The following is a 26,419-nucleotide window of genomic DNA, read 5'->3' as shown; positions in this document are numbered from 1 at the left end:
TGTGTGGGATCATACTAAGCTGGAACACATTGATAGCATGCAGTAACTTGAAGAAAAGGAACACCTCGACATATTTATTTGTTGTAATTTCTGTTTGGGTCTATAATTTTAATTAAGAAAAGGTCAGTAATAATCTGCATATCATGCATGTAGGACTATAAGCTCAAGACCTTAGAAAGACCTTAGGGATCACCCGGTCGACCAACGCCAAATTTTTTCGATGTCCTCAAAAGACCTTAGAAAGACCCTAGGTCCTAGAACTAGCACAAAAGATGTCCCCAAAATCACTTAACATATTAGGGGAATTAATTGAAGTAAAAATGAACATAAATGCAAAATTTGTGAGAGGTCGGGCGACTGAACCTGTGGTGTTCAAAACACCTCAGGCGACCGAACCGTGGATGGGTCAACATGTTGACCTGCATTCGGCAAACCGAACCATATTGTACACATCTTCCTCAGTCGATCAAACCTATGTTAGGTTACTTTTCACCAACCTGGGCCCCCAAACCTTAGCGTTCAAACTAGCCTCGGGCGACCAAACTCTTGAGTTCAGTCAACCGAATGTTGGACCGGGAACTCGAATCGCGGTGTTTTTGGGGAATCACCTCGGTCAGAAAACCGAACCCATTTTTGAGCACCCGAACCTCAAACAACACCTTTTGCACTGTGTCTATTCAGGCACCCAAACCTTGGGTCAAGCACTCGAAAACTCTCGGATCGTTTATTTTTTTTTTTACTAAGGTTAATGTGGTTAAATGGGGTTATTTTCTTTAAACAGACTTAAAACTTTTTTAATAACGCTCATTAAGTCCCCAACGGTCATAATTTTTCCTATGCCTATATATACAAGCTCATTTGCAAAATTAAGGGTGGATTAGCAAAATCATTAAACCAAAATTCTCTCAAAATTTTCAAAACCTATTTGGCTCATACTACTCCCATTCAAAATTTTAAATATTGAAGTATATAGTGCTGAATTTGTACTAATCTGCTCTTTGAGAGAGTGTTCTTGTACGCAACGATTATCTTGTATTCTTGCAGTGTTTTTGACGATTCCAGGTTGTTGGATCATTGACCGAGCGTGGGGTATCGCTTGGAGAGGTGATTACTCTAGCCTATTAAAGGAGTGCCCAAGTGTGGGGTATCGTTTGGAGAGGCGTTGCTCTAACTTAGTGAAGGAGTGTTTGAGCATAGGGTATCGCTTGTAATGGTTTTGTTCTGTCTGGAAAGGAACAGGTATAGTGAAATCCTTTGGTGGTATTGGCTAAAGGCGAGGACGTAGGCTGGGGATAAGCCGAATCTCGTAAAAACCGTGGTCTCACTCTCTCGTTCCCTTACACTTTTTAATTTTCAGCATATATTAACTGCGTGGATGATTTAAGTTTCTTAATCATAAAAACTAAAGATTAATTTGGTTTTGGGATTTTGGAAACTGAATGGGAGTACTTTGGTTGATCAATATCTTTACGGAAACCTCAAAGTGAGTACGTTGATTGATTAACACCCAAAGACAAATTAACTAGAAGTTTATTTAAATTCTGAGTTAATTGGGAATTTGAGTTATGGTTTGCTTTGAATCAAATGTCATTATTTACAGAGCTTACAAACATACACAGAGCTCTAAAAGCTAAAACTTGTATAAGAGCTTAATCTCATATCTTGGTTGAATATATTATGGTTGATTGGTTTGGTTGGTTGATTGGTTAATTAAGTTTTTGTTTAATTATGTGGTTGTGGACTGAATAAAAAGAACTAAGTTTTTGTGTGATTGCTAAATTAACAAAAAGTTAAGAATCCATTGAAAGAATTAAAAGAGTTTAAGAATTCATAAAAATATTTTAAAGAAAATTTTTAAACTCAATTCACCCCCTCCTCTTGGGACTACACCTCAACTTTCACTTAAGTTTGACATAGAGTTTCTTTTCTCTTAGCACTTGGAGTACTAGCTTCAAATGGTTATTATGTTCTTTGGGACTCTTCGAATAAATCAAGATATCATCAATAAAACCACCACAAATTGATCTAGATATTCATGAAAGAGCCTGTTCATAAGATCCATAAATGCAGTAGGAGCATTAGTGAATCTGAATAGCATGAAAAAAAAAATTCTTAGTGACCATATCTAGTTCGGAATGTGGTCTTTGGAACATCCTCTAACTTGATTTTTACTTGATGGTAACCTAATCGGAGATCGATCTTAGAAAAGACTTGTGTTCCTTGGAATTGATCAAAGAAGTCATCAATGCGGGGTAGTGGGTACCTGTTCTTAATCGTCACCTTATTTATTCCCCGATAATCAATACATATTCTCATCGACCCATCTTTCTTTTTAACGAATAGTATCGTTGCTCCCCATGGTGATACACTGGGTCTAATGAAACCCTTGTCTAACAACTCTTGTAACTACTCCTTCAATTTTTTTAATTATGATGGGGCTATTCTGTATGAAGTTTTAGAGATCAGTGCAGTTCCTGGAAGTAGATCAATAGCAAACTCAATTTTGCGATCGGAAGGTAACCCAAGTAAGTCCTCAAGAAATACATTTGAGAATTCCCTCACTATTGGGATATCCTTAAGATTTAGTTCTTCCTTTGGTGTTTCCTTTATAGATGGTAGGTACCCTTGACATCCATCCAAGAGAAGCCTATTTATGGTGAGGAGCGCACACATGATCCAACAAATTTGTACTCTTACTCTCCTAGAGGTCTGAACACCACTTTTTCTTATGACAATATATACTAGCATAGTTGGAAACTAGCCAGTCCATCTCTAGAATTACATCAAACCCATGCATATTAAATACTACTAAATTAGCAGATAACATTCTTTCCTGAATACAAATTGGATAACCTTTAATAATCTTTCTACATACTATCGAGGTCCCCGTTTGTGTAACCACAGATAATTCAGCATTTAATGGTTGAGTTCTTACCTCGTACATTTTAACATACTCCATAGATATAAAGGAATGCGTTGCTCTAGAATCAAATAATACAATTGTTTTTTCGAAAATATAGAAATATTACCTGTTACCACATCACTAGCATTTTCTGCATCTTCTGGAGTAAGAGAATAGACACGTGCCTACGCGGTGTTCTTTTAATAGTTGCCTCGAGGTGCCTAATTGTTTCCCTTGTATTGATAAAAGGTGGATGCATTATTCAGCGGCACATGATAGTCTCGTGCAATGTGGCCGGATTTACCGCATCGATAGCAGATAATTAACCCACCCCGGCATTCACCCCAATGTCTTTTATTGCATTTAGGACAAAGGGAGCTTGGTGGATTATTTTGATAAGTTTGATTCACCATTGGTTGTCTCTAGCCCACATTATTATTGTTTCTCTTCCAAGGAGCTTGACTTGTACCAAAGGGAAACCCTGGAAGCATGGGCCTCTTTCTCTGGTTGAATAGTTCCGCACTTCTTCGTAGACTTTTTCCCTTTATCGTTGCTTTGTTTACCAACTTGGAGAAGTCTTTGATTTGAAACGCCACCACCTGTTCATAAATCCTCAGACTCCAACCTTCTTCAAATTTTTGAGCCTTCTTTGATTCATCTAGAATTAAGTAAGAGGTGAGTCGAGATAGCTCAATAAACTTTGCCGCATATTGATGAATGATCAAGTTCCCTTGGATTAAATTTTTAAACTCTTTTGCCTTGGCATATCTAGTGGAAGTGAGGAAATATCATTCAAAGAAGATCTTCTTGAAGCATTCCCATGTAAGGGTTGCTAGTTTTGACCTTTGTTCCAGATGGAATTCCACCAACATTTGGCCTCGCCAGCCGTTTTGAAAGTGGCGTACAACAAAGGACTTTCAGTAACTCCATTTTTTTGATCCAAATTTCTGCAACGATTGGATCAGCTCTTCCTTCAAAAGTTGGGGGATTCATGTGGGTAAACTGTTCAATTGTACAATCCTCATCAATGGGTGGACAATTCTATCCCCTAGAGCTCCGTAGAATTTCTGTCATAACCTACTAGGCTACCTCACATAGCACCGTAGTAGAATTAATGTCTTTTTCTTTGAAAGCCCCCATATTATTATTACTTCCTTCAGCATTTATGTTGTTATCTATGGGGTCCATTCTGAAGAAAAAGAGACAAAAGTTATTTTAGAATCATAAATTACAGCGTATCAAAATAATAGGTTAAAAATATCCTTAACATACCCATTCCTACCCTTATCATAGTTCATACCTATACTCTAGAAAAAAATTACTCTTAAAGTCTACAGAACCTATATCCTAGGCTCTAATACAATAATTGTGACACCCCGAACTCCAATTGGGTCCGAGGGTGCGATTTTTCATGAATTAATTAATATAAGCAGCAAAATTAAATATAACCTCGAATATTATACACCAGAGTACTAATCAATCGTATTTACATGGGTATCTTTAATAACAATATTTACATTATGTGAAATATAGGAACATTTTTAATTAGTATCATACAAACATTTATTCTAAACTACATTCTCTAATCTCGCCCAGATGCTCGTTATGTCTGATTTCCAGTACGTCCTACATAGCTATCTGTAATGTGAAATAATAGTTGGAGTGAGACGACGCTCAGTAAGTAAAGACCAGCTTATTATCAGTGTGTGGCTAAGATGAGATTTACAGTGTAAAAATTCATTTAATAATTTAACTGTTCACATATATGTGTATATTTTCCTTCACTATAAATCATCATGTAGGCCTTTTAAATAGGGTCATGTATATATACATACTTTTCCTTCAAATAATTATTTAGGCCTAATAAATGGTCCTAATCACATAAATATATAAATATGTATAAAAAACTCCTTTTAGCCTGTGGGTGTCATGTTTAACCTCATGACTAGGTTGTGCGGTTCAAAGATTGGATTTAATTGGTTGGCTAACCAAACTTAATCAAATTGTAACATCATTTGTAAGTAAGATTTTCCTTATTAAGTCTTGGTCCAGAACTTGGTGTGCACTTAAGAGAAATCCACTATCATCCACCAACACTTACACAACAGTGTGGTTACACTCATAATTCTCTGTAAGCTATGGTACCGAATATTAATCACATTCGAGTCATCAGGGTTCTTAAAACATACAATTATAATTTATGCAATAAAATAGTATCATAAAAATCTCATCATTTTTTAATCTAAAACTAGTATTAAAATCTCATCATTATTCGCAATAAAACATGTAATAAATATAATATCGTAAAAATTTCATACTTGTTCATTTATGCAATAAGATAAGCTCACGCCACACAATTTGCATGCTAATCATTATTATAATTTTATAAATTACCTAAGAAAATTTATAATATTTCTTAACAAAATATACTCAGGTATATTTAATAAAAAACGTGTATGATCAAAAGTACATATTTTAATTTAACTTAAGTATATATTTAAATAAAATATATATAATTAAATTCATATATTTAATTTAAATCAAGTATGTTTATGAAAAATCTGACATAATCTAACTCACTTACCTTGATACATTCATCTAATGCGATAAAATAATAAATTCCTAAAGTGAGTTGAAAAAGATTGGAAGAGTGAGAATTTTTACTGTATCAAAAATTCTTCGTCTATCACTAAATCTTTTTTCTCATTTTTTTTTTTTTCAATTTTCTCTTTGAAATTTCTCATGAAAATGGACTTAAATCTTATCCTATTTAAAAGGAAATTAGAGAAGGGCATTTTAGAAATTAGTTGCATGTGGATTACGCAACTTGCATGAAGATATGCATGACCGGGGAAGATAGGATTGAGGTTAATAAATATATGTTAGGGGGAGGAGTTGATTTGTCTTGCACGTGGGAAAGCTTTAATGCAAGTGGGTGAGTATTTCGTCTTGTATGGGCATCTTGTATGCGAGGGGAAAGAATAGGATTTAATAATAAATTAAAAGGGGGAGGGATGCATGCATTCATGGAGGAAGAGACTTGCTTTAATGCAAGCAAGGAGAAATCAATTAGATGGGATAATGGGAATACACCGAAACATGCATTTTGCCTATGGCTTGGTTGGAAAGGTAAGCTTCCAAATTATGATATACTACCAGTAGATGGGATAGATCAGAGATGCACATTCTGTATGGAGGATGTAGAGACTCAAGACCACCTTTTCTTCAGGTGTAAATACTCAGCTGAGGTTTGGGAAAGCATAAGGAAGTGGTTGAGAATTAAAAGAGCAATGAGTACGATTAAGGCTGCGGTGAAATGGTTACACAAAGAAGAGAGAGGTAAGGGGTTTCATTCAACTGGAAGAAGGATTTGATTAGCTACCACGGTATACTTTATTTGGCACTTTAGAAATAGGAAAAGATTTGAAAACTAAGTATTATCCCCTATGGAATTAATTAAAGTAATCCAAAGACATATCTATTGGACGGTTTTTGATAAATTTGATATGTACTCAGTTTGATATTGTAGAGCATGTTGATGCTCTTGTAATATTTTGGGCACATTCTATCTTGATTGGTCATTTTGGCCCTCGAGTATGCCCGAGTTTTGATGTATTGTTTTGGATGCATATTCAGATTATCACACTTGTATTTGGTTGACCTGGGTATGTTCAGAGTAGTTGTATATATACAGTTGATCAATACATTTACCCATTTGATAAAAAAAAAAGAAGGAGAAATCACGTTAGGGGGAGGGATTGGTTTTGTCTTTATATGAGGAAAGGAGAGATGAGGAGTATTTGCATGGAAAGAAGAATACTTGCATTAAATGCAAGCAACAAGACAAACAGAAAGGAGACTTTATCTTGCAAGGGGGATAGGCAAGGAGAATGAAAGAAGAAGATGGAGATGAGAGAAAAGGACAAGGGGATTTTATATATATATAAAATTTATTATTTTATTTAATTACTCAATTATTTAATTAATTAATTACTTTTTTTAATTAATTAATTCTTTTTTCAGATTATTAAAAATATAGTCTAATATAATATTTCCATTAGAAACATGCTCTTTCAAGAAGTGGTGAATAGCAATATGTTTAGTTTGAGAGCGATTACTAGGATTTTTGAGAGACAAATAGCACTAAAATTATCACACAATGAATATATGCAAATATTCCAATTTCAAGTTATTATTAATAATTCAACTAATTCATCATTCACAGAATTTGTACACACAATTTCCTACAATCAGATAGTCAACTTTAGAAATACTAAGAGTAGCTGAGTTTTATTTTCTACTTGGCCAAACAATTAGACAGTCCAAAAAATTAGCATGTACCACTACTACTTTTTCTATCCACTTAACATCCAGCGTTAGCACTAGTGTATCAATATAAATTGAATTAAGTGTGTTTAGGATACATTAATCCTAGGTTTAATGTGTCAATTTCAAATATCTTCAAATTCTCTTTACAACAACCAAGTGTGATTCTTTGGACTTGATTAAGATCTAGCACATAAGTACAAACCATACATAATATTGGTATACTATTAATGTTGATGTCTGTCCATTGGCATTGCATTGAACACCGCAATGTTGGCAAACAATAGGAAAGGCCAATGCATTTTGTCACTTTTTTATTTGATGGAAAATAATATAAGTGTTATAAGTGACCACAAAATCAAATTTTAAGGGAGGTCATGGAAGATTTAAAATGTCAAGAGTGGTTTTAAGTCCTTTCAAAAAACCTCAAAGAAGGTTTGCATAAATCTCAACGAAAATAATTCCAGGATCTACATTATTAGGCTTCACACAAAATCATATATCTCACTTGTGTGGCTGCAAATGCTAATACAACATATCATAATTAGGGATTTTTAAATCTTATGTAAATAGTCGGTCCCTTACAAGTATTTCTCATTTTATATAACGATCTCCCTTTTTGCTCTTTAGAAATACTCACAAGATATTATTAGTATTTGTACCCATTTAAGAGATATACATGCTTAATTTAGTGGGAGGAGCCGTGGAGGGACTATTTTTAAAAAAACTAAAAATAGAAAATGAAAACTTTTTTTTTTTTAAATGACAATTTCAGAATATTATATTAATGTTTGGATCTATTAATCTTTGCAATTAGTAGATTTTAAATCATACATTAAGAAATGTTATTACAAATAGATCCGAAAGCAAGAATGTACAAACTGTTGCAAGCATTTATTCTATACATGAAGAAATGAATTCCTTTCATACCTACAGCTAGTGTGTTTTTATGTCATTCAATTCAAATATTTGCTGAGTTAATTTATTTCTATTTTCAACATATCCTCACAACTATATCATCTATAAAATCTTACTTCTATACAAATACATTTGATTCAAATCTATCTTATTATGTACCATACAGATCAGAGTTCAGGGCCATCCCTATTTCTCATACATCCCTCCTCCACAGGGCTTTTGTTATGATCTCCACCATCACCACTGCAATGAGATACCAAGGAACGCCAGCCAAAATAACCTGCAACCAAGAGCTATTAACAATCTCCAATGCCAATGACCCTCCCACATGCTCTTTCAATCCCTCCACCGCTCCTTCTCCGACTTGCAATCGAGCTATACCAGTTGCAATCGTCGCCATCCCCATGGCAAGTCCCCATACCAAGGGGCTCACAGGATTCTTCTCACTCACCATATAAGCTTCATATATTGATGCCTCTTTGTGTTTTGTACTAGGTGAAGACTTCGTGGCAGAACTACTAGAGCCAGAACTGTTTCCAACTGTGACAGGAAGAGAAAGAACTGGCGGAGTCCAATACTCATCCCTGCATATATCACCAGATGGGGTTCGACTGGTTAGCTTGTTTGCTTTTTCTCTCACCTGTTTTCTATTGGCAGCAGCTTCCCGTAATTTTTCAACGTTGGGTACATGTGATTTTCTTTGAATGTGTTGTAGACCACGGCAAGTTTGATCTGTCGTAACACCTCCTGTACTTATATTGGGTGACTGCCAGTACAACCATCTTGAGATTGATCTGATGGCTTGAACAGCTGACATTCTTGCTTCCCTCTGGGGGTCTGTATCCTGACATGAAATTATGAGTTAGGTTTGGGTCATTAATTTGACAGGTTTAATTTAATTAGGAGAAAGGATGTGCATGGCTGGGGAACTAACCCAGGCAAACTGCTTTCTAGAAGCTTTGTCCATGGTGTCTTGGAATCTGTTTTGGAATTTCTTTGCGTGAACATATATATTGGATATACCTGTGCCTGCTGCATTGTTTGCACCGACTCTTACATTGCCTCGTGGTTGCTTTGACATTAGGAATTCTAAGGCTGCCAAATCCGACCTTTCCACAATCCTACATATATCAAGGTTACGCTGGTTAGCATGGAATAGACAAAGAAGCTAGGAGTAGAATGATCATTAATGTAAGATGTAATAACTTAAAAAGGAAAATCATGTGTTATAAAAATTTTTATTAATCTGTGACATGAAATACATGATGAATCACAATTTCAGTACAAATTTCGCCCTGCTTAATTTAATTTTATCATTTTTCTTATGAAATAGAACAATACAAATTTTTGTATAAGTGAGTGTTTTTTATTATATTTCTTTCAGTCTATTACATTTCTTTACAGTTCATATTTCATTCACACCTTGCTCCAAAAATAAGTTCAAGAAAAAAGAAGTTATCAAAAGAATCAAGTATTAATAATCAAGGTAACATGAAAGGTACGTGCTGAAGAAATTCAAACATTTCAATATAAACAATTGCTGAACTTCCTTTCTTATTTTTATTTTTTAGCAATTGAGTAGAGCATTTTTATTCCTTATTCTAAAAGATTCAAACGGTCACCAGACATTTTCTTTTCTACAATTAAAAATCTTCAAAAAAATAAAATAAATGGGTTGAAATGGTTATATGTGATAGTGGGCTCTAGATTAATTCTCTCATGAAAATAAACAGGCATTTAAAAAAAAAAAAAAAAATTCTTAAGACATGAACTAATTATTAAGACATTTAAACTTGTACAATCTTGTTTCATATTTATAAAAAATTAAGTCTGGATTCTTTTTTATGCTTATTGGAAAGGTCTATTGGTTTATATTACCGGATGAGAAATAATTTGGTAGCCACTGCCTAGCAAGCTCAAAGACCAGATGAAGAGTTTTACCTGGCCAGCTCCTTTAATATGTAAAAAATTTTGACAAAAATAATGACAAGTCAATTGTAATTATTAGCAATGGACAATTATAATGAACATAATAGCTAATTAAATTCAATTTAGTTAAATTCTTATAATCAGCATGGTCATCCATATATTTAAACCAAAATATACTCATCTCAAACTGAAGCTCACGCATTCCCAACAATTGCACAAATATTAACAAGTTGTTTAACTAAGGCATCAACATCAGTTGATGGAATCTGTGGAAATGATAGTTTCCAAGAATCAAGACAAACCACTCTATTAATTTCAATTTAATTAAATCCTTATAATTAACATGGTCATCCATATATATTAACCAAGGTATAAGTATAACACTCTCAAACTGAAGCTCATGCACTCCCAACAAACAAGTTGGCTAACTTAGGCATCAACTTCAATTGGTGGCATCTGTGTAAAATGATTATAATTAGTTTCCAATGAATCACAGCAAACACACTTGCTAAAATCAAGCTCTCTAGTATAGCTTCAAGCAGACACCCTCCCAAACAAACAAAATGGTGTTCCAGGGAAATGTTAGAAAATGATCATGCTTGAGATGGCAAGATGATGAACAATCTAAAACTAGGCATAGGAATAATTAGCCTATAAATTTTAAATTAATTAGCTTGATGCACAATTTTCATCTTGATTTATTTTAAATTAATTAGCCTAGCAATTTTAGATTAATTAGCCTGACTCACTTCAAATTAATTAGCTAAAACACATTTTTTTCTGAATTAGCTCAGTGCATGGTTTTTCCTTTTTAGCCCAACACATGAAAATTAATTAGCTTAATGTTTGAGTTTTGGATAGTGAATTTAAATTAATTAGCCCTATAAAATTTAATTTAAATTGTCAACATAGCAATTGATAGGCCAGCAAGGTCAACCTAGCAATTAACATGTCAGCCAAGTTAGCATAACCTTCCCTTACAGAATTTAATTTAGGGAACTCTTCTGAAGCCAGCTAGCATGCCCACAGTATTGGAGGATATAAAATGGCGAAAGTTAATCACTCCAATATTCACGGAGCATCTGCCTCACAACGAATATTCCATCAGCTTGGCCTTAGCCCAACCTCAAATATGCTTGATTTTGTGTCAGATTGACTAACCTCAAATTAGTTTGGCCTCTAGTCAGCTTGGCCCAACCTCAAATTAAATCAGTCTCACACTTAAGTTAGCTTAGCCCAAGCTCAAATAAATCCAACCTCAAGTTAGCTCAGGTTGACATGTAAGCACACACAACACATTGTTATGTATCGATCTAAGAGTAAAGAAGCTGGTAAGGACTTGATCTTAGTTTCTACTTGTGATATAAGGGTGGCATCTCGTTTTAAGAGTGATGAAGTCCTTTTCCAACTTCCTATGTACTCCTGATGAAAGAACTAAAAAACTGATAAAGATATATTCTCAGCTCCTACTATTGATTTGAGGGTGGTGTTTTGACTTAAGGGTAAAAAGAGTTGGTGAACAGTGAACACTTATTTCCAACCTTCCACTTTCAACCTAAGTGAAGCATTCATGGTTTGTACCCTCCAACAACTTCAATATCCAACTTCCAGCTTGGACATGGAAGTGGGGGCAATCGATGAGGAATAAATTTGGTTATTACTGCCAAGCAAGCTCAAAAAAATAGATGAGAGTTTCACGTGGCTAAAGCCCTTAATCGTAATTATTGACAAACATAATGATGAGTCAATTATAATTATTTGTTACAGAATATGATTCAGTTTAATTCTCTAACTAACAAGATCGCCCATCTATATAACCAATGTACGATTATCTCAAGTGGAAAATTACAAACTTCCTATGATTGCATAAACATTAACAAACGACTGACTTAGGCATCAAAAAGGGCTCTTGAAGTCCACCTGCACCTCCCAAGTGCCATTTGCTTTTGTGATAACATGAAGAGAAAAACTGGTTGCCGAGCTCCAAGTGATCCAAGGATCAAGCTTGAGGCATATCAAATTTTAGCAGCATTAATTACCTATCTAGGGTACACGATTCAAATTTCTTCTTTAGTTTGCTTAATGCTCAGAGCAGAAATTTGACTGCTTGATGAAAGGCAAAAATCGACCATGGTTTTAAAGTAGCACCTATGTTTTTCTTCTTGTTGTGTGCATCGGCTGACATCTGATCTGGAACTAGTTTGGTGGACAATTAACAAACTGTGCATAGAAATCTACCACCTCATAGTCCCTTATGTTTACTGAGATGCCAACTTAGTGGGAACCTTTTTTTCTTACATGTATGTACGTAGGACTTCATTTAACTATGTTACAATGTATGTGAGCCTATCTTTCTTCTCTATCACTTGATTGAAAAGAAAACTTGTTCTCTGTCTACATTTTTTTTTACAGTTGTACCTTCATCTCTTCTCATATTAATATTGAGCTTATTTCTTGCTTAGACAGACAAATATAAGTAAATCTCATCTCCAACTTTGTGTTTTCTGAATAGAGGTGGTAAACTCAAGTATATCTTAAGATCTGCAAAGGCTTGCTGGCTGCTTATATTCCATATGAACTCCGTGACATTTCATAATGCTGAGAAGAATTGTCAATTTCAATCGACTCGGAAACAAGTTGACTCAGTGCGACAACTCTTCTAGTTAATTTGTCAACTTACTGATTAGAGGAACCATCTCCACCAGTGCCTGTGTCCTGTTTAGGTTGGTTTTTGTCCCCATATTGGTTATCATTAAGCCCTAGAATTTTCTAGAGAAGACAACAACAGTGTATTTTATTGGATTTAGTTTCATCTTGTGTTGCTTGCAGATTAAAAAACATATTTAGATTAGTGATAAGTTTTGCAGCATCCTTGATTTTGATAAGCATGTCATCTATACAAACTTCATGTTCTGGTTAATTTACTAATGTTGGTCGGCCAATCTAGTACTCCGGAGGCTGAAAAGCATGGCCTTGTAACAATAGATACCCTATTAAATAATGAATGAGATCCTCTCCAGGTGTGATGGCTGCATTTGACTCTTTATATTTAGAAGAAGTGTTTATAGAAGGGGAGCATCTTTTGACTTGACTTGATGTAATCTAGTAGTTTAATTCATGGTAGAGCGTAGTTGCTCTTGGGTTCATCTTGTTCAGGCTAGTGAATCCAATGCAAATTTGCCACTTCCAATTAGCCTTGTTGACCATCAATATAGGTACACTTCCTCATTGATACCTTGGTTTTCTTGCTTCACACATGTTCATGGTTCCTTTTCTTCTAACTGGTTAGTTGTAGGATCCATATTGAGTTTATGAACCACTACTGTCAGATCAACCCCAAACATGTTTAAGGCTGACCAAGCAAAGATGTCATCATTTTTCCACTTTGTTATACCTAGATCAACCCCATTCATTGATATCTTTTGTTCGTTTTGTAGGTCCTTATTTTGTTTTGTTTTGTTTGGACTTGTAATCCTATTTTGGTTGGATGTTGGTGTTGTTTTTTGGGAGGCCTTTAAAGTTTTGTCTTTTATTTCTCCCATTGATTGTCTTGTAATCACGGTATTCTTCCGCCAAAAGTGAGGGTTTATCAATAAATAAATGGAGGTGCCACCCTTCTTAAAAAAAAAAAAAAAGAAGAAGATCATTCCTCCGAAGCATTCAGTTTTTCTATTAAGAGAACCTCAATCTTCCCTTTTTTAGCTTGTCCACGTGCACTTGAGTTGTATATTGTTCCCCACATACCTCTCTAACTCCACCATTTGTAGGGAATTTTTAACATAAGATGGTGCCTAGTGGTCAGAATCTTCATCAAATTCAAGCTTGACCTTCACAAGTGCACATTATTGATGAAGCTTATCTTCAACATAAGGAAGTCTACCAGCATCATCGTCCATATTAGCTTTGCCCCAATAGTGACTTTTAAAGTGATGTATCTGTATGAATTGACTCCTCTGCCACTAAGCTTTACCAAAGGGGCTTCTATTGGCCTCAATCCATATATATGAAGACTGTTGATACCCATTTTTGTCCAGACTAACTCCAAACCTCAATTTCCGAGTTCTAGTGAGTCAGCATGTTTTTGTGGGGCTTCAAGGTCAAATTCTGGGCTAATTCTACGGTTTTTTTTTTTTTTTAATAACAAAAGAAGAGATTTCATTGATAAGAGAAGAATTTACAAAAATGGAGAAAAAAACTTCTCTCGTCAAAATTCTGGAATAATCCAGGAAAAATAAACTGATAAAAATCAGAGCAAAAGATTCCTCCATTCTTGCTAAACCTCTAAGAAGTTAACTCCCTTAAAGCAACCAAAGCCAACACACCATAAAGAGGCCAGGTAATGAACCCTCTCTAGACCAACTGCCAATTCATTTTTTTCCCTGAAAACATATATGCATTACGCTCCAACCATAATCCCCACAACAATGCAAAAATACTGCATTTCCAAACAGCGACCCTCTCCTTCCTTCTACCATACCCCTCAGAAGAAATAAACAACAATTCCTCAACCGACGGTGGCCAGACCCAAGATTCTCCCATCATGCCAAATATTTTATTCCAAATTCTCCAAGCTTAATCACAATGCAAAAATATATGAGGTGCTGTTCAGAATTCAAATAACAAGGCACACAAACATTTGGAGATAAGACCTTCAAAGGTCTCCTGATCTGCAACAGGTTATTAATATTGTTTTTATTAAGCATAATCAGCCAAATGAAAGCCTTAATATGTTGGGGAGCTTTGGCCTTCCAAATCAATGAACATAGGGCAAATCAAGAATTGGAATGGGTCAAAACTCAAAAATAATATTTACGAGAACACATCCCCGAATAATCCAAAACCGAAGACCAAGTATCCCTAGCTGAAGAAAGATGAAAATTGTCCAATAACGACAACAATGATGAAAGTTCCAACAACTTTCTATTGTTAAGAGATCTTATGAAATGAAAGTTCCAAAAAACTAGGGGGCTACCCAAGTCAACCAAAAAGAAGGAAATCATACTATTTTGCCCTGAGCTCAAACGAAAGGGACAAGGAAAAGATGTGGCTAGAACATGATCCCCCAACCATGAATCTTCCCTAGACCCGCATACGCAAGAGCTTTGTGCACCGGGCTGCCCTTTTTATTTTTTTTTAAAGTAAACAAAGGATAAATTTGAGAAATAGATCTCCACGGGATCTCCGATGAACATTGCAAAGTAACATTGGTAACCCACCCATTCTCACCCAACCCATACATACTTCAATCACACTATGCCAAAAGGAGTGATCTTCTAGGGAAAAACGCCATAACCACTTGGCTAAAAGAGCAATGTTCTTAGAAATCAAATTTCCAAGACCTAGCCCTCCCTCCAATTTAGACCCACAAATATCTTCCCACCTCACTAAATGATCCCTAAAACCCCCCGATTCCTGACCACAAAGAAATCCCTCATGATTTTCTCAATCTTCTTAGCAATTCCCACTGGAATCCTAAAAATAGACAAATAATATAATCGGAAACTAGATAAATGGGCCTAGAATAAAAGTGATTCTACCCCTGATGGAAAAAAAGTGCCTCCTTCCAACTGTCAAGCCTCTTAGACACTCTCTCCACTACTGGATGCCAAAATTCTATGCATCTAGGATAACCCCCAAAAGGACCCCTAAATAAGTCAAAGGCCACTTGTAAAAACCACACCCCACTATAGAAGACTGCTCCCCAACTCATTCAACAGACTCGTAAATATTTTATAAACCACTTTTTCCCATATTTATTTTAAGCCTAGGTATTCTCTTAAAGACTTTGAGGATACCCAAAACACAACAAAATGAAGGTTATGATCCTTTAAAAAGAAAATAGTATCATCCAAAAGTTGAAAATGAGAGACCACCTCGCCTTCTCTCCCCATTTCCAATCCTTTCACCAACCCCCTATCCACAGATCTATCCACCATTCTACTCAATAATCGGCTACTAATACAATCAGAAAATGGGAAAGTGGATCACCTTGCCTAATACCTCTCGAAGCCCTAAACCAAGACTTAGGTTCCCCATTCACTACAATTGAGAACCACACAATAGACAAATAAACCCCTAACCACCTGCACTGATGCTCACCAAAACCTTTTCTCACAAAAATTTAATCCAAAAAACTCTAACTAATTCTATCATATATCTTCTCAAAATCCAATTTAAAAATGAAACCCCTCTTCTTCCTCCTACGAATATCCTCCACCACCTCATTAGCCGCCAAAATAGCATCCACTACTTGTCTTCTCCCCACACAGAGCACTTTGAGCTATAGAAATAGCCTTATCCATCCATCACTCCTAGCCTATTAACTAGAACTTTGGTGATGATCTTATAAACACTAGAGTTAAACTAATAGGTTTGAAATCCTTTACCTTAATGGATCTAGATTTTTTACGAACAATAGAAATGAAAGTGGAATTAATGCTCTTGCTCAGCCTCCCATTCCAATAATTTCAGCAAAAAACTTTAAGCAAGTTATCCTTAATAATATCCCGACAATCGTGAAAGAAAGCCAAATTAAAGCTATCCCAATCTGGAGCCTTCTCCCTATCTATCCCGAAAACTACCCCCTCACCTCCTCCTCATCAAAAGGTCTCTCTAACCAAAGCATCTAATCTTTAGAAATGAGATTCCACTTTAACCCCTCAACCATCGGTCTCCATGTCGCCTCCTCAAAATAGAGGTTTCGAAAAAATATTAGAGATCTCAAAAGCAATCCTATCAGGATCATTAATAATTCTTCCTCCCTTCCCCCCCCCCCCCCCCAGCCACCCCCAACCTCTAGCTCCCTAATCACAATGTTCCTTATCTTTCCATTTGCAAGCCTATGGAAGAAAGCAGTATTACAATCACCTTCCCTAACCCATTTAAATTTAGTTTTTTTCCTCTAACTCCTTATTTCCTTAAAAAATACCTCTTCCAACTCATTCTTTAAAGAGATTCTTTTTTCCTCCTCGCTCTCTGAGAGCTTAGTTTCCTCCATGGTCTTAAATTTCCACGAAATTTCCGATTTCCGTCACCCTTGAAATCGAAATGGCAGTCAATTTCCGTCTTGCATAATTTCCGTCGAAATCTTTACGAATCATCCGAAATTTATCGAAATCTTGAAATTTTAGCGAAACTTGTCGAAATTTTAACTATTCGATGAAATTTCGTCAGAATTCAAATGAGAAATTTAGGAGTAAAGTGAAATTTCTATCTTGATATATTTTATCGAAACAAAAGATCATTACAAGTGCTTTTGAAATTATATGCAAAAATAAACTTACAGTAGTATTTTATTTAACCATTCATGTCTAAATTTTCATTGTTTGTTTAATAAATAATATTTAAATGATTTATGAATTTCATTTGTATTAACTAAATAAGTTTAATGTATATTATCTTACAAATATGTTTGATACACATAATATTTTACAACTTTCCCACCTCATACAAAGCATAGATGTATTTAATTTGTAATATATTAGTCCTAAAACTTATATTATTATATTTGTTAACCATTTCTAAAGTTTCACAAAGAATTCCATGCTTTACTACCAATTTTTGTTTTTTTTTTTTTTTAAATTGACATCGAAATCAAAATTTCCAGCGAAATTTCCATACTTTTGGAGCTTCGAAATTTGAGTCGAAATCAAAATTTAAGACCTTGGTTTCTTCTTCCTTTTTATCCAAAGATTCCAGCCCACCTAGGATGCTGGATTTTCTAACTCTAACATCACCAAACACCTCCTTATTCCAAGGTTTCAGCTTCTCCTTTAGATGTTTCAACTTCCTCATAAATCTAAAACCTTCCCAACCCCTCCCTTTATCCTCTTTCCAAGAGATCCTCACTAATGGCTCAAAAGAAGCATGGTCCAACCACACTTTCCCAAACCAAAAAGGAGTGGGACCCCAAGATAACCTACTTGATTACAACAAAATGGGGAAATGATCACAATTAGGTTTCGAAAAAATAGTTTGGGGGGTTAGAGAATTCATCCTCCCACTCACTACAAAACATGAACCTATTCAATCTACTAGCCACTACCCTAGATGAGCAAAAGTGAATTAAGAGCAATCAAATAGGGCCCCCCTATCACTCCTCGGATTTTAGCAGCACATTTTGGGTCTGTGGTGGTTTCAAGCTTCAATTTCACATTTTCGAGCTTCTACATTCTCTTTTATTAAACAGGAGGGCGTTCTTGACCTAAATAGCCTTATCTTATTAGGAATGGGGGGAAGAGGGTGCCCAAATACCCTTTTAGAACAAGGAAGGAATTCCTTGCCCTTTAATGGGCACTTTTGGAAAGAGGGCTCACTAGGGAAAAACTCTAGCCCCTTGCTCTATGAAAGGATTTCTTGAGACTCAAGAGGGGGATCTCACGTTAAATCCTTTGGATGAACACATGTTAATGGAGGGAGGCCACATTCAAGGGACAAGAATTAAGGTTTTGGGGATTTTCACATTGAAACAAAGGAGTGAGCTTGGGAAGTTCTTAATCTTCTTGGTATCATGGTCTCTTTGTGTTCATGGGTAATGGAGAATTTTTCTCAAGGAGAGGAAAGAGACATCATATACATTCAAACCGACAAGGAAGGAGGAAGCTTAAAGGGTTTCTTGGTTTTCTTGAAGGGACTAGGGACCTTAGAGAAGGAACTCAAGGCACTTGGGGAATATAGGTCAGCGGATTTTCTCTCTTCCACTATGGAAGCATAGATTAAAAGCTTGCAAGTTATGGTTATTCCCCCATCTCCTACCTTCTTTTGTTTAGTTCTTTAACATGATTCATATTTTTTTTTTTCCCTTGAATATGCATGACTCCATTTTTTCTTTCCATTGGATTGATTTTTTTTATATTGGCATAAAATATGAATGATTCACTTTCTTGGGTTCATGTGTTTTTTTAGCCCAGATTTGTTAAGCGTATTTTTTTAAGGATTATGGGTTGGTTTACTTTCTTGTTTGAGAGATTTTAAAAGTTTTGTATGTTCATGTTAAAAATGAAGATTGTGTTTGAGAGAATGACTTGTGTTAGTTTTGGAAAAAAGGGGAACAAACCTAGCCCAATTTTTAAAAAAATTATTTTTCTTTGTTTTTATTTATTTATTAGTTTATAATTTTTAAAAAAAATAAAAAAAAATTTAAAATTCCAAAAATTAATTTAAAATTTTAATTTTTATTATTATTGTTATTATGATTTTTTGTGCCTTAATTTTCAGCAAAAATTAGAAAATTCCTAAAAAATTCTATAGTTGATTTATAGGTTCTAGGGTTTCCCCATGTGTTTTCATATATTAGGGTTTTCCATTTGACAAAAAATAAAATAAATTTAAAAAAAGAAACCAAGAAAATGTTTCCTTTTTTTCTTTTGACATAAATTTTGATTTTGCTTTGCTTTGTTTCTTATTTAATGAGGTAATTGGATTATCCTTACATTTATTTGGAAAGTTTTGGCCTTTTGAAATCTTGTAAACAAAGTAAGTAGGATTTTATTCATTTTTTTTTATTTGGAATGCTTTGACCCTACTTTGCTCATCGTTATTTTAGAAAAGTGGGAATCTTTTAAAAAAGGTAAATACAATTTTGCTTATTTTTATTTGAGAAGCTCTCCCCTTGCTTTTTTTTTTTTGGAAAAAATTAAGCTTCATATAAACCAAACGGGAAACTATGCTTACACGGACCCAAAAATTTACATCACCACTACTCTACCCTGTGTCTTCTAATCTCTATAATAGTCTTGTTAATCAAACTATCTAAACCCTCATTACTTCTAAAGACTACCTAATTCCTGAGTTTCCATACAAAATATATAGTGACTGCCCATATTGTTTTGACCTTTTGTCTCGCATCGCCATGCATCTCTTCAATCTAGTTTAGAATATCCTCCTAATTATGGCTACAGGTATTTGAGGTGATGCCCTCCAAAGAATTTTCCAAAATAGTTCTCCTGACTAAACATTGGAAGAATAGATGATCTCTAGTCTTCCTATGGTTCTTACATAGAACACAGTTTACGTCAGTTATGTTGCCCCAAGAAAGGATTTTGTCCTTGGTTGAAAGCCTGTTCAAAACTGCCAGCCAGCAGATAACAGAATGTCTCGGTTGAGCTTGCTTAAACCAACTACTTTACTCGACTCACTATCTGCCTCCTCTGTCTTATGGCTTCCCAAGTTGATCTGAAACTGAACTCATCATTCAAACCCCCTTCCCACCCTAGTCATCATTCAAACCCCCTTCCCACCCTAGTTTATCTGATGTACTACTAAGAAGGTGAAAGTTTACCTTCTAAAAAAAGTCTGCGGAGCAGCCCCTAGATCTCCTTGGTCAATTCCATGAGGACCCAGAGATAAAGTGCTCTAAGGTAGTGTATCTCTGGATCCCCAAGTCATATTGCAACTGGCAATCATAGTGATCAATTAAAGGGCTGCAAGGGCGCCAGTTATCAAAAAGGATTTGAATGGAGCTACCGTTTCCAACCTTCCATTTGATTTTCTTATAAATGTCTTTCTTGCAATTCAAGATTTCTTTCCAGCAACAAGAGTCATATGGCCTGATCTGCAACTTAAGGAACTTTTTTCCTTGATTTTATATGTGTGTATCCATATCACCCATAAGAAAGCTTTAGAGTTACAAATAAACCAGAAAAGCTTCATAAGCACAGTTGTTTTCAATCTGAAAGAGATTTCATACCAAGATCTCCTTCTAAAACAAGTTTACAAATATTGCCCCAGCTGACTTTACATGCCTTAGATTTCCAATCATTGCCCTTCCACAAGAAACATTTAAACTTCCTTTCAACCTCCTTGAGGACAGAACAAGGAATATTAACCATTCCAACCTAGAAAGAAAAGATACTATGTTATATTTATATGTGTGGCTCTTATACTTGGGCTCATAAACAAAGGAAGAAAAAAAGCATATGGAGTAAATGGCGCAGCACAGCCGGGATTCGTCGACGAGTGTCCTGTGCTCGTCGACAAGTAAATCCCAAGAATAAAGAAAATTTAGAGATTCTGAGATACCGAGAGTAGATTTAGAGACTCGTCGAAGAGTGGGCTGACTAGTCAACAAGTGTCCTTCTCTGGCTCGTTGACGAGTGCCCTGTTCTTGTCGACAAGCGCATCTGGGCTGTGAGAAAGAATTTGAATTTTGAATTGGAACGTTGGGGTGGTTGGGTATTTAACAGGAAACCTCCGAGGGGTCGATAAATATGTTTGTGCCGAACCACGTAAATCCTCATGTTGATTCTTGTTGTTTCTTATTTTTCTAATTGTGTTTCATTTACTTGTTGTGTTTTACTTATTCCGTTGTGCATCCTATATCCAATGATCACAACATACTATGTAGTACCGATTTCAGCAGTTGAAGCCTACCTACATAAATGAGAAGTTTGGAGGCCCAATGATTAATCTTGCCCCCAATATTTTCAATTAGAACCTAACAATCAGCCTTACTCAGCCTTTTTGTGCTGAGAAGGAGGGCAAGATAGCAAACTGGTAACACTCCCTTTTTAATACCCAACAAAGTAGTCATTTGCTCTACCTCTGCATGATCAACTCTTGAAAAGAAAACCACAAATTTAGCTTCATTACAACGAAGGCTAGACATCCTGTAAAAAATACCCAAAAGCCTCTTAACACATCAAGCTAAAAAAGGGTCCCCTTTGGTAAGGATCAAAAGATCATCAGCAAAACACAAATTTACCAACTGAATCTTCTCACACTTAGCATGGAAGGAGAGGAAATGATTAGTAGTGACAGTCCTCAACATTCTATTGAAAACCTACATGACCATAACAAACAGGTAAGGGGATAAAGGGTCACCTTGTCTTAACCCTTTCTCCCCTTGAAAGAAACCCCTTGCAGTCCCATTGATGAGAACAGAGTACCAAGGGTTGCAAATACATGCCCCAATACATTGAACAAGCTCCACGGGGGTATCCAGGCATTCCAGAACCCACAAGACAAACCTCTAGCTAACAGAGTCATAAGCCTTCATATAATCAACCTTAAGGGCCATTTTAGGCGTCCCTAAGTTCAGATGATATTTACTCAACAACTCCTGTGCCAGTAGAAAGCTATCATTGATGCTCCTCCCTTTAATGAAAGAAGATTGATTCAAACCCATGAAATCGCCAATGCAAGTCTGCAATCTTTTTGCCATTAGCATGGTAATGCATTTGTAAATAACATTACAGCAAGAAATGGGTCTGAAATTCTTCATGTCGGCAGGATTCTTAACCTTAGGAACCAGAGTAATGAAAGTAGTGTTGATGTGCTTCAAAATCTTCCTTTCCTTGAAAAATGAGAGCATTTCTTCAACAACATCCTCCCCAACTATACTTAAAGAATTTTGCATTGAACCCATTAAGCCCCGAGGCCTTTTGATCTGCAAAAGAAAACATAACTTCTTTGATCTCATTACCTGTTATCTCCTTACTCAGCTTCTGCTTATGCTCTTCCTGCCGGGTGAAACCAATGATCTCTTTCAAATAAGCAATATTGCAGTCTAAAACATTATCATCAATCCTTCCTATTAGGTTCTCATATCTTCATCCTCCTTTAATGAATCACCTCTCTCATTTCGAATATAATTGATCTGGCTTTTCAAATACTTCCCTTTAACAAAGGCATGGAAGAAGCTATTATTACCATCACCCAATCTTATCCAGTCAATCCTGGACTTCCGTCTCATCTAATCTTCCTCCTGATTATACAACTCCAAAAATAGTCTCCTCTTTTCATTAGATGACTTAGGGCTGATTAGGCCCTTTACCACTCCTTCTTCAGCAGAAAGCAAATCTTTCCTAGCCACTTCAACTTTCTTGCCGAGGAGGCTGAAATGGCATAGATGGAATTTTTTTAGATCCTGTTTTAGGCCTTTCAATTTCTGAACTAACTTGAACATTGGGGGCCCATTCACTATTACATTCCAGCTATTCTCCACAATTTTCAGGAAATCTAAGTGAGAAGTCCAGCAATTCAAAAATCTGAATGGGGGCTTAAAAGCCTTCACCTTTGGGTCTAGCCGAACAAGGGAGGCACAATGATCCAAGACACTTGGAGAAAGAAATTCCGCATGAAGACTCGAAAACATATCAGAGACTCTTGTAGAGATCAGAACTCTATCCAGCTTTCTTCTAATTAGCCTTACCTCTCTTGTTGGCCTTGCAAGGCTTAATATCCTATTTTGATGCTAACAAACAAGTAAAACTTAACATGCTTTGTTTAAGTGATGTATTTTCAGGACTCAATGATAAATGCAAGGTTAAAGAATTCATGAAAGTTTATATTTCAAAGAAAGATGATCAATATGAAGCTTAAAGCATGGATTCAAAAATGGATTTAAAGATAAAGCTGGAAGATCATGAGAGCATGAGGATTAAAGAGAACTTGATAAAAGCTCAAAAAAAGGTGAAACAAGTATAAAAGCCTCAAGGAATTCAAGAATTGAAAATTCGAAAGAGTTTAGAAAATTTCATGTAAGTACTTCAAAAAATTTCAATATGGATGCATAAAACTCTTAGGTTTATTTATTGGACCTAGATGCCCTTTAACATACTTGGAAAATATTTTTATAAGGTCAAAAATTGTTTCAAAAAGGTTAGAATAATTTTTCGAATGAAAAGCACCAAAAAGAGGATTTCTCAATTGCTGTCAATTTTTCTACATCCGCATTGATGTACATTTTTCTCCATCAAACAATCTTTATTTTAACATGTATTCAACATGAAAGTTTTAGGATTTTCTCTTAGCTTTCATTTGACACCAAGAACGTCAAATTTGGAGTTACACAGAAAAAGTTATGACAAAAAGACTGAAGGGTGCTTAAAGTTGACAGCATGACAGACGACTGTCAAGTACTTGACAGACGACAGTCTGTGCATTTTGAGACATCTATCCGTATTCAGACAAACAACTGCCACCTTGCTGTCCCTTTAATTTAACTAGACAGCCGACTGCCAAAAATGGACAGTCAACTGTCACGCAGCTGTTTTGAAATTTTCATAACGGTCAAATTTTTTAAATGAGGTTGCTTGGGACTCAAACTTTGTGAAAACTTGGGGAATACTCCAAGTCACTTGGGGAACAAGTTAAATACTTGTCTACATCCATAAATAAACCTCGAAGATCATTAAATTAATTAACTAAGAACCAAGAATCAAATTCAGCACTCAATACTCACTCAATTGTTCTCATCATTCAAAGGCTCTCAAGCTCACATATTGTGCACAAATTCAATTGAGTTTTTGCAGATCTTCTTCCATCGGAATTGTGTTACAAATTCTAAATCTTTCAATCATTGAAAGAATTAATCGGAAATATACTTCATTGAGCTTCAAGTTAAATTCCATATTGTTATTTACTTTGAAGTATATAGTTTTGAATTGTTGTACTAATCAGCTCTTGTAGGAGCAAATTCTTTGTACACAAATATTTGATTTGTATCTTGTAAATTGACGATTCCAAAGGTTGTTTGGATCGTTGGCTAAGCAAGGGAATATTGCTTAGAGAGGCGGACTCTAGCCTAATTGAAAGAGTGACCGAACGAGGGTACATCGTTTGGAGAGGCGAGCTCTAGCCTACTGAAGGAATGTGTAAACGGTATTGTTCCGCCCGGCAAAGGAGCTGAATTTAGTAATCCTTTGGTGGTTTGTCAAAGGTGAGGACGTAGGCTAGGTATAAGCCGAACCTCGTAAAAATCCCGGTCTCACTCTCTCTTTCCTTTACTCTTTTATTTTCAATATATTTAAATTGCTTGGATGGTTTAATTGGTAATCATACAAACTACGTAATTTAAAAGTTAAATAAACTTAAGGTTCAATTTTGATTTGGGATTGCGGAAATCGAAAGGGAGTACGATGGTTGATCAAACTTTTTCGGAAACCTCAAAATGAAGTGCGTTGGTTGGTTAACACCCAAAGAAAAATTAACTAAGAGGTTATTTAAATTCTGAGTTGTTTGGGATTTGAGTAGTGATTTGCATTGAAGAAACAATTTCATATATTCAGGGCTTAATTCAAATTTATATATCCAGGGCTAACAACAAAAGCTGAAAGTTGAATCTAATATATTGATTAAAAATACTGTGGTTGAATGGTTTAAAGTTTGATATTGATTGGAATGTGTTTATATTCCAAAAGTGCTTAATCTTGCAAGCTTTCATCAAACTAAATAAGTGCTGCAGTTAGCTTGTACTTGGAAAATCAATTGGTTGTTTGATTAAACTTTGTATTGGTCATTTGTTTTGTGGTTGTGGATTAAACAAAGAGAATTTTCATTAACTTACAACGTATATCTGGATTGAATATTTTTTATTGGTTTGGATAGTGCGGTTGATTGATTAGATACTTGATTGTTTAAATATTTGAGGTATAAAAGGAACTAAGCTCTTGTGTTATTGAAAAATTAAACAAACAAGTCAAAAATTGGTTAAAAGAAATAAAAGAAGTTTAAGAAGTTTTAAAAGGAATTAAAAGAAATTTTTAAAATCCAATTCACTCCCCTCTTGGGACTACACCTTACTTTTCATCTCTTTTGTTGGACCACGTGAAGCCATCTCCAATAGCTGGGGTGTCATCCAACTCAAATTCACAAAGAAAAGCCTAGAAATCCAGCATTCCCCTAATACCATGTCACTACGACTGTTACTGCTCCCTGAAGGATCTTTAACAGTATTGAAGTCCCAGACAAAAGCCAAGTGTCGCAAATTCTATCTTTAAGAGCACCCAGTGCACTCCACAATTTTCTCCTTTCCATGTAGTCTATAGCACCATAGACAAAAGACAGCCAAAGATGGCCAAAATCTGACATTACATGGATGGACAGCATCTTATTATGCTTTGCAACTTCTACGAGTTTAATCTTTGTAGGATCCAGCCCTACCAACATACTAGCAGCAGTCACTATTCCTAAAATTATGCACAAAAATTCAATTCTCATTCAGCATTTTAGAAACTGCAACATAAATCTTGGCCTTTACCTTGGTTTCAAGCAGCCCAATAATCTTCAGCTTATGATCTTTCATGAATCTTCTAACCTCTGCTATCCTGACCAGGCCATTCAACCCTTTGGTGTTCCAGCATCCAATATTCATTTAGGAGTTGTTGTGTTTTCAGGTAATACTTGCATCTTTGGGGTCTCCCCCTCTTGTTACCTTTATTTCCAGCCTGTTCCAAATCTCTCCCTGCTTTTCCAGCACTATCTGAATTATTGCAAGAAGCAGAAATAAAGATGAATAGGCCATTCTCAGCAGCTTGGATTCCCTTACCCTTATCAATTTTAGTTCCAGCATTTGTAAGGCCATTGCTGTCATCTGTAATCTGCCTTCCAGCCCCTTTGTCCGAC

General features: G+C 35.5%; 1 protein-coding gene across 1 annotated transcript in view; it reads right to left on the bottom strand.

Annotated features, from left to right (window-relative positions):
- Nucleotides 1–8,196: 8,196 nt before the first annotated feature.
- The window catches only part of LOC131153597 (chaperone protein dnaJ C76, chloroplastic-like), a 45,983-nt gene continuing 27,760 nt past the window's right edge, over nucleotides 8,197–26,419 (bottom strand). The window contains exons 3-4 of the mRNA XM_058106010.1: nucleotides 9,081–9,267; nucleotides 8,197–8,990 (exon numbers count right to left, since the gene is read on the bottom strand). Of these exons, the coding sequence (XP_057961993.1) occupies nucleotides 8,340–8,990; nucleotides 9,081–9,267 (838 nt within the window). The 3' untranslated portion in view covers nucleotides 8,197–8,339. The remainder of the gene's footprint in view (nucleotides 8,991–9,080; nucleotides 9,268–26,419) is intronic.

This window comes from Malania oleifera, chromosome 4 (assembly GCF_029873635.1).
Source record: "Malania oleifera isolate guangnan ecotype guangnan chromosome 4, ASM2987363v1, whole genome shotgun sequence".
NCBI lineage: Eukaryota > Viridiplantae > Streptophyta > Magnoliopsida > Santalales > Ximeniaceae > Malania > Malania oleifera.
This window is presented reverse-complemented; position numbering and strand designations above follow the sequence as displayed.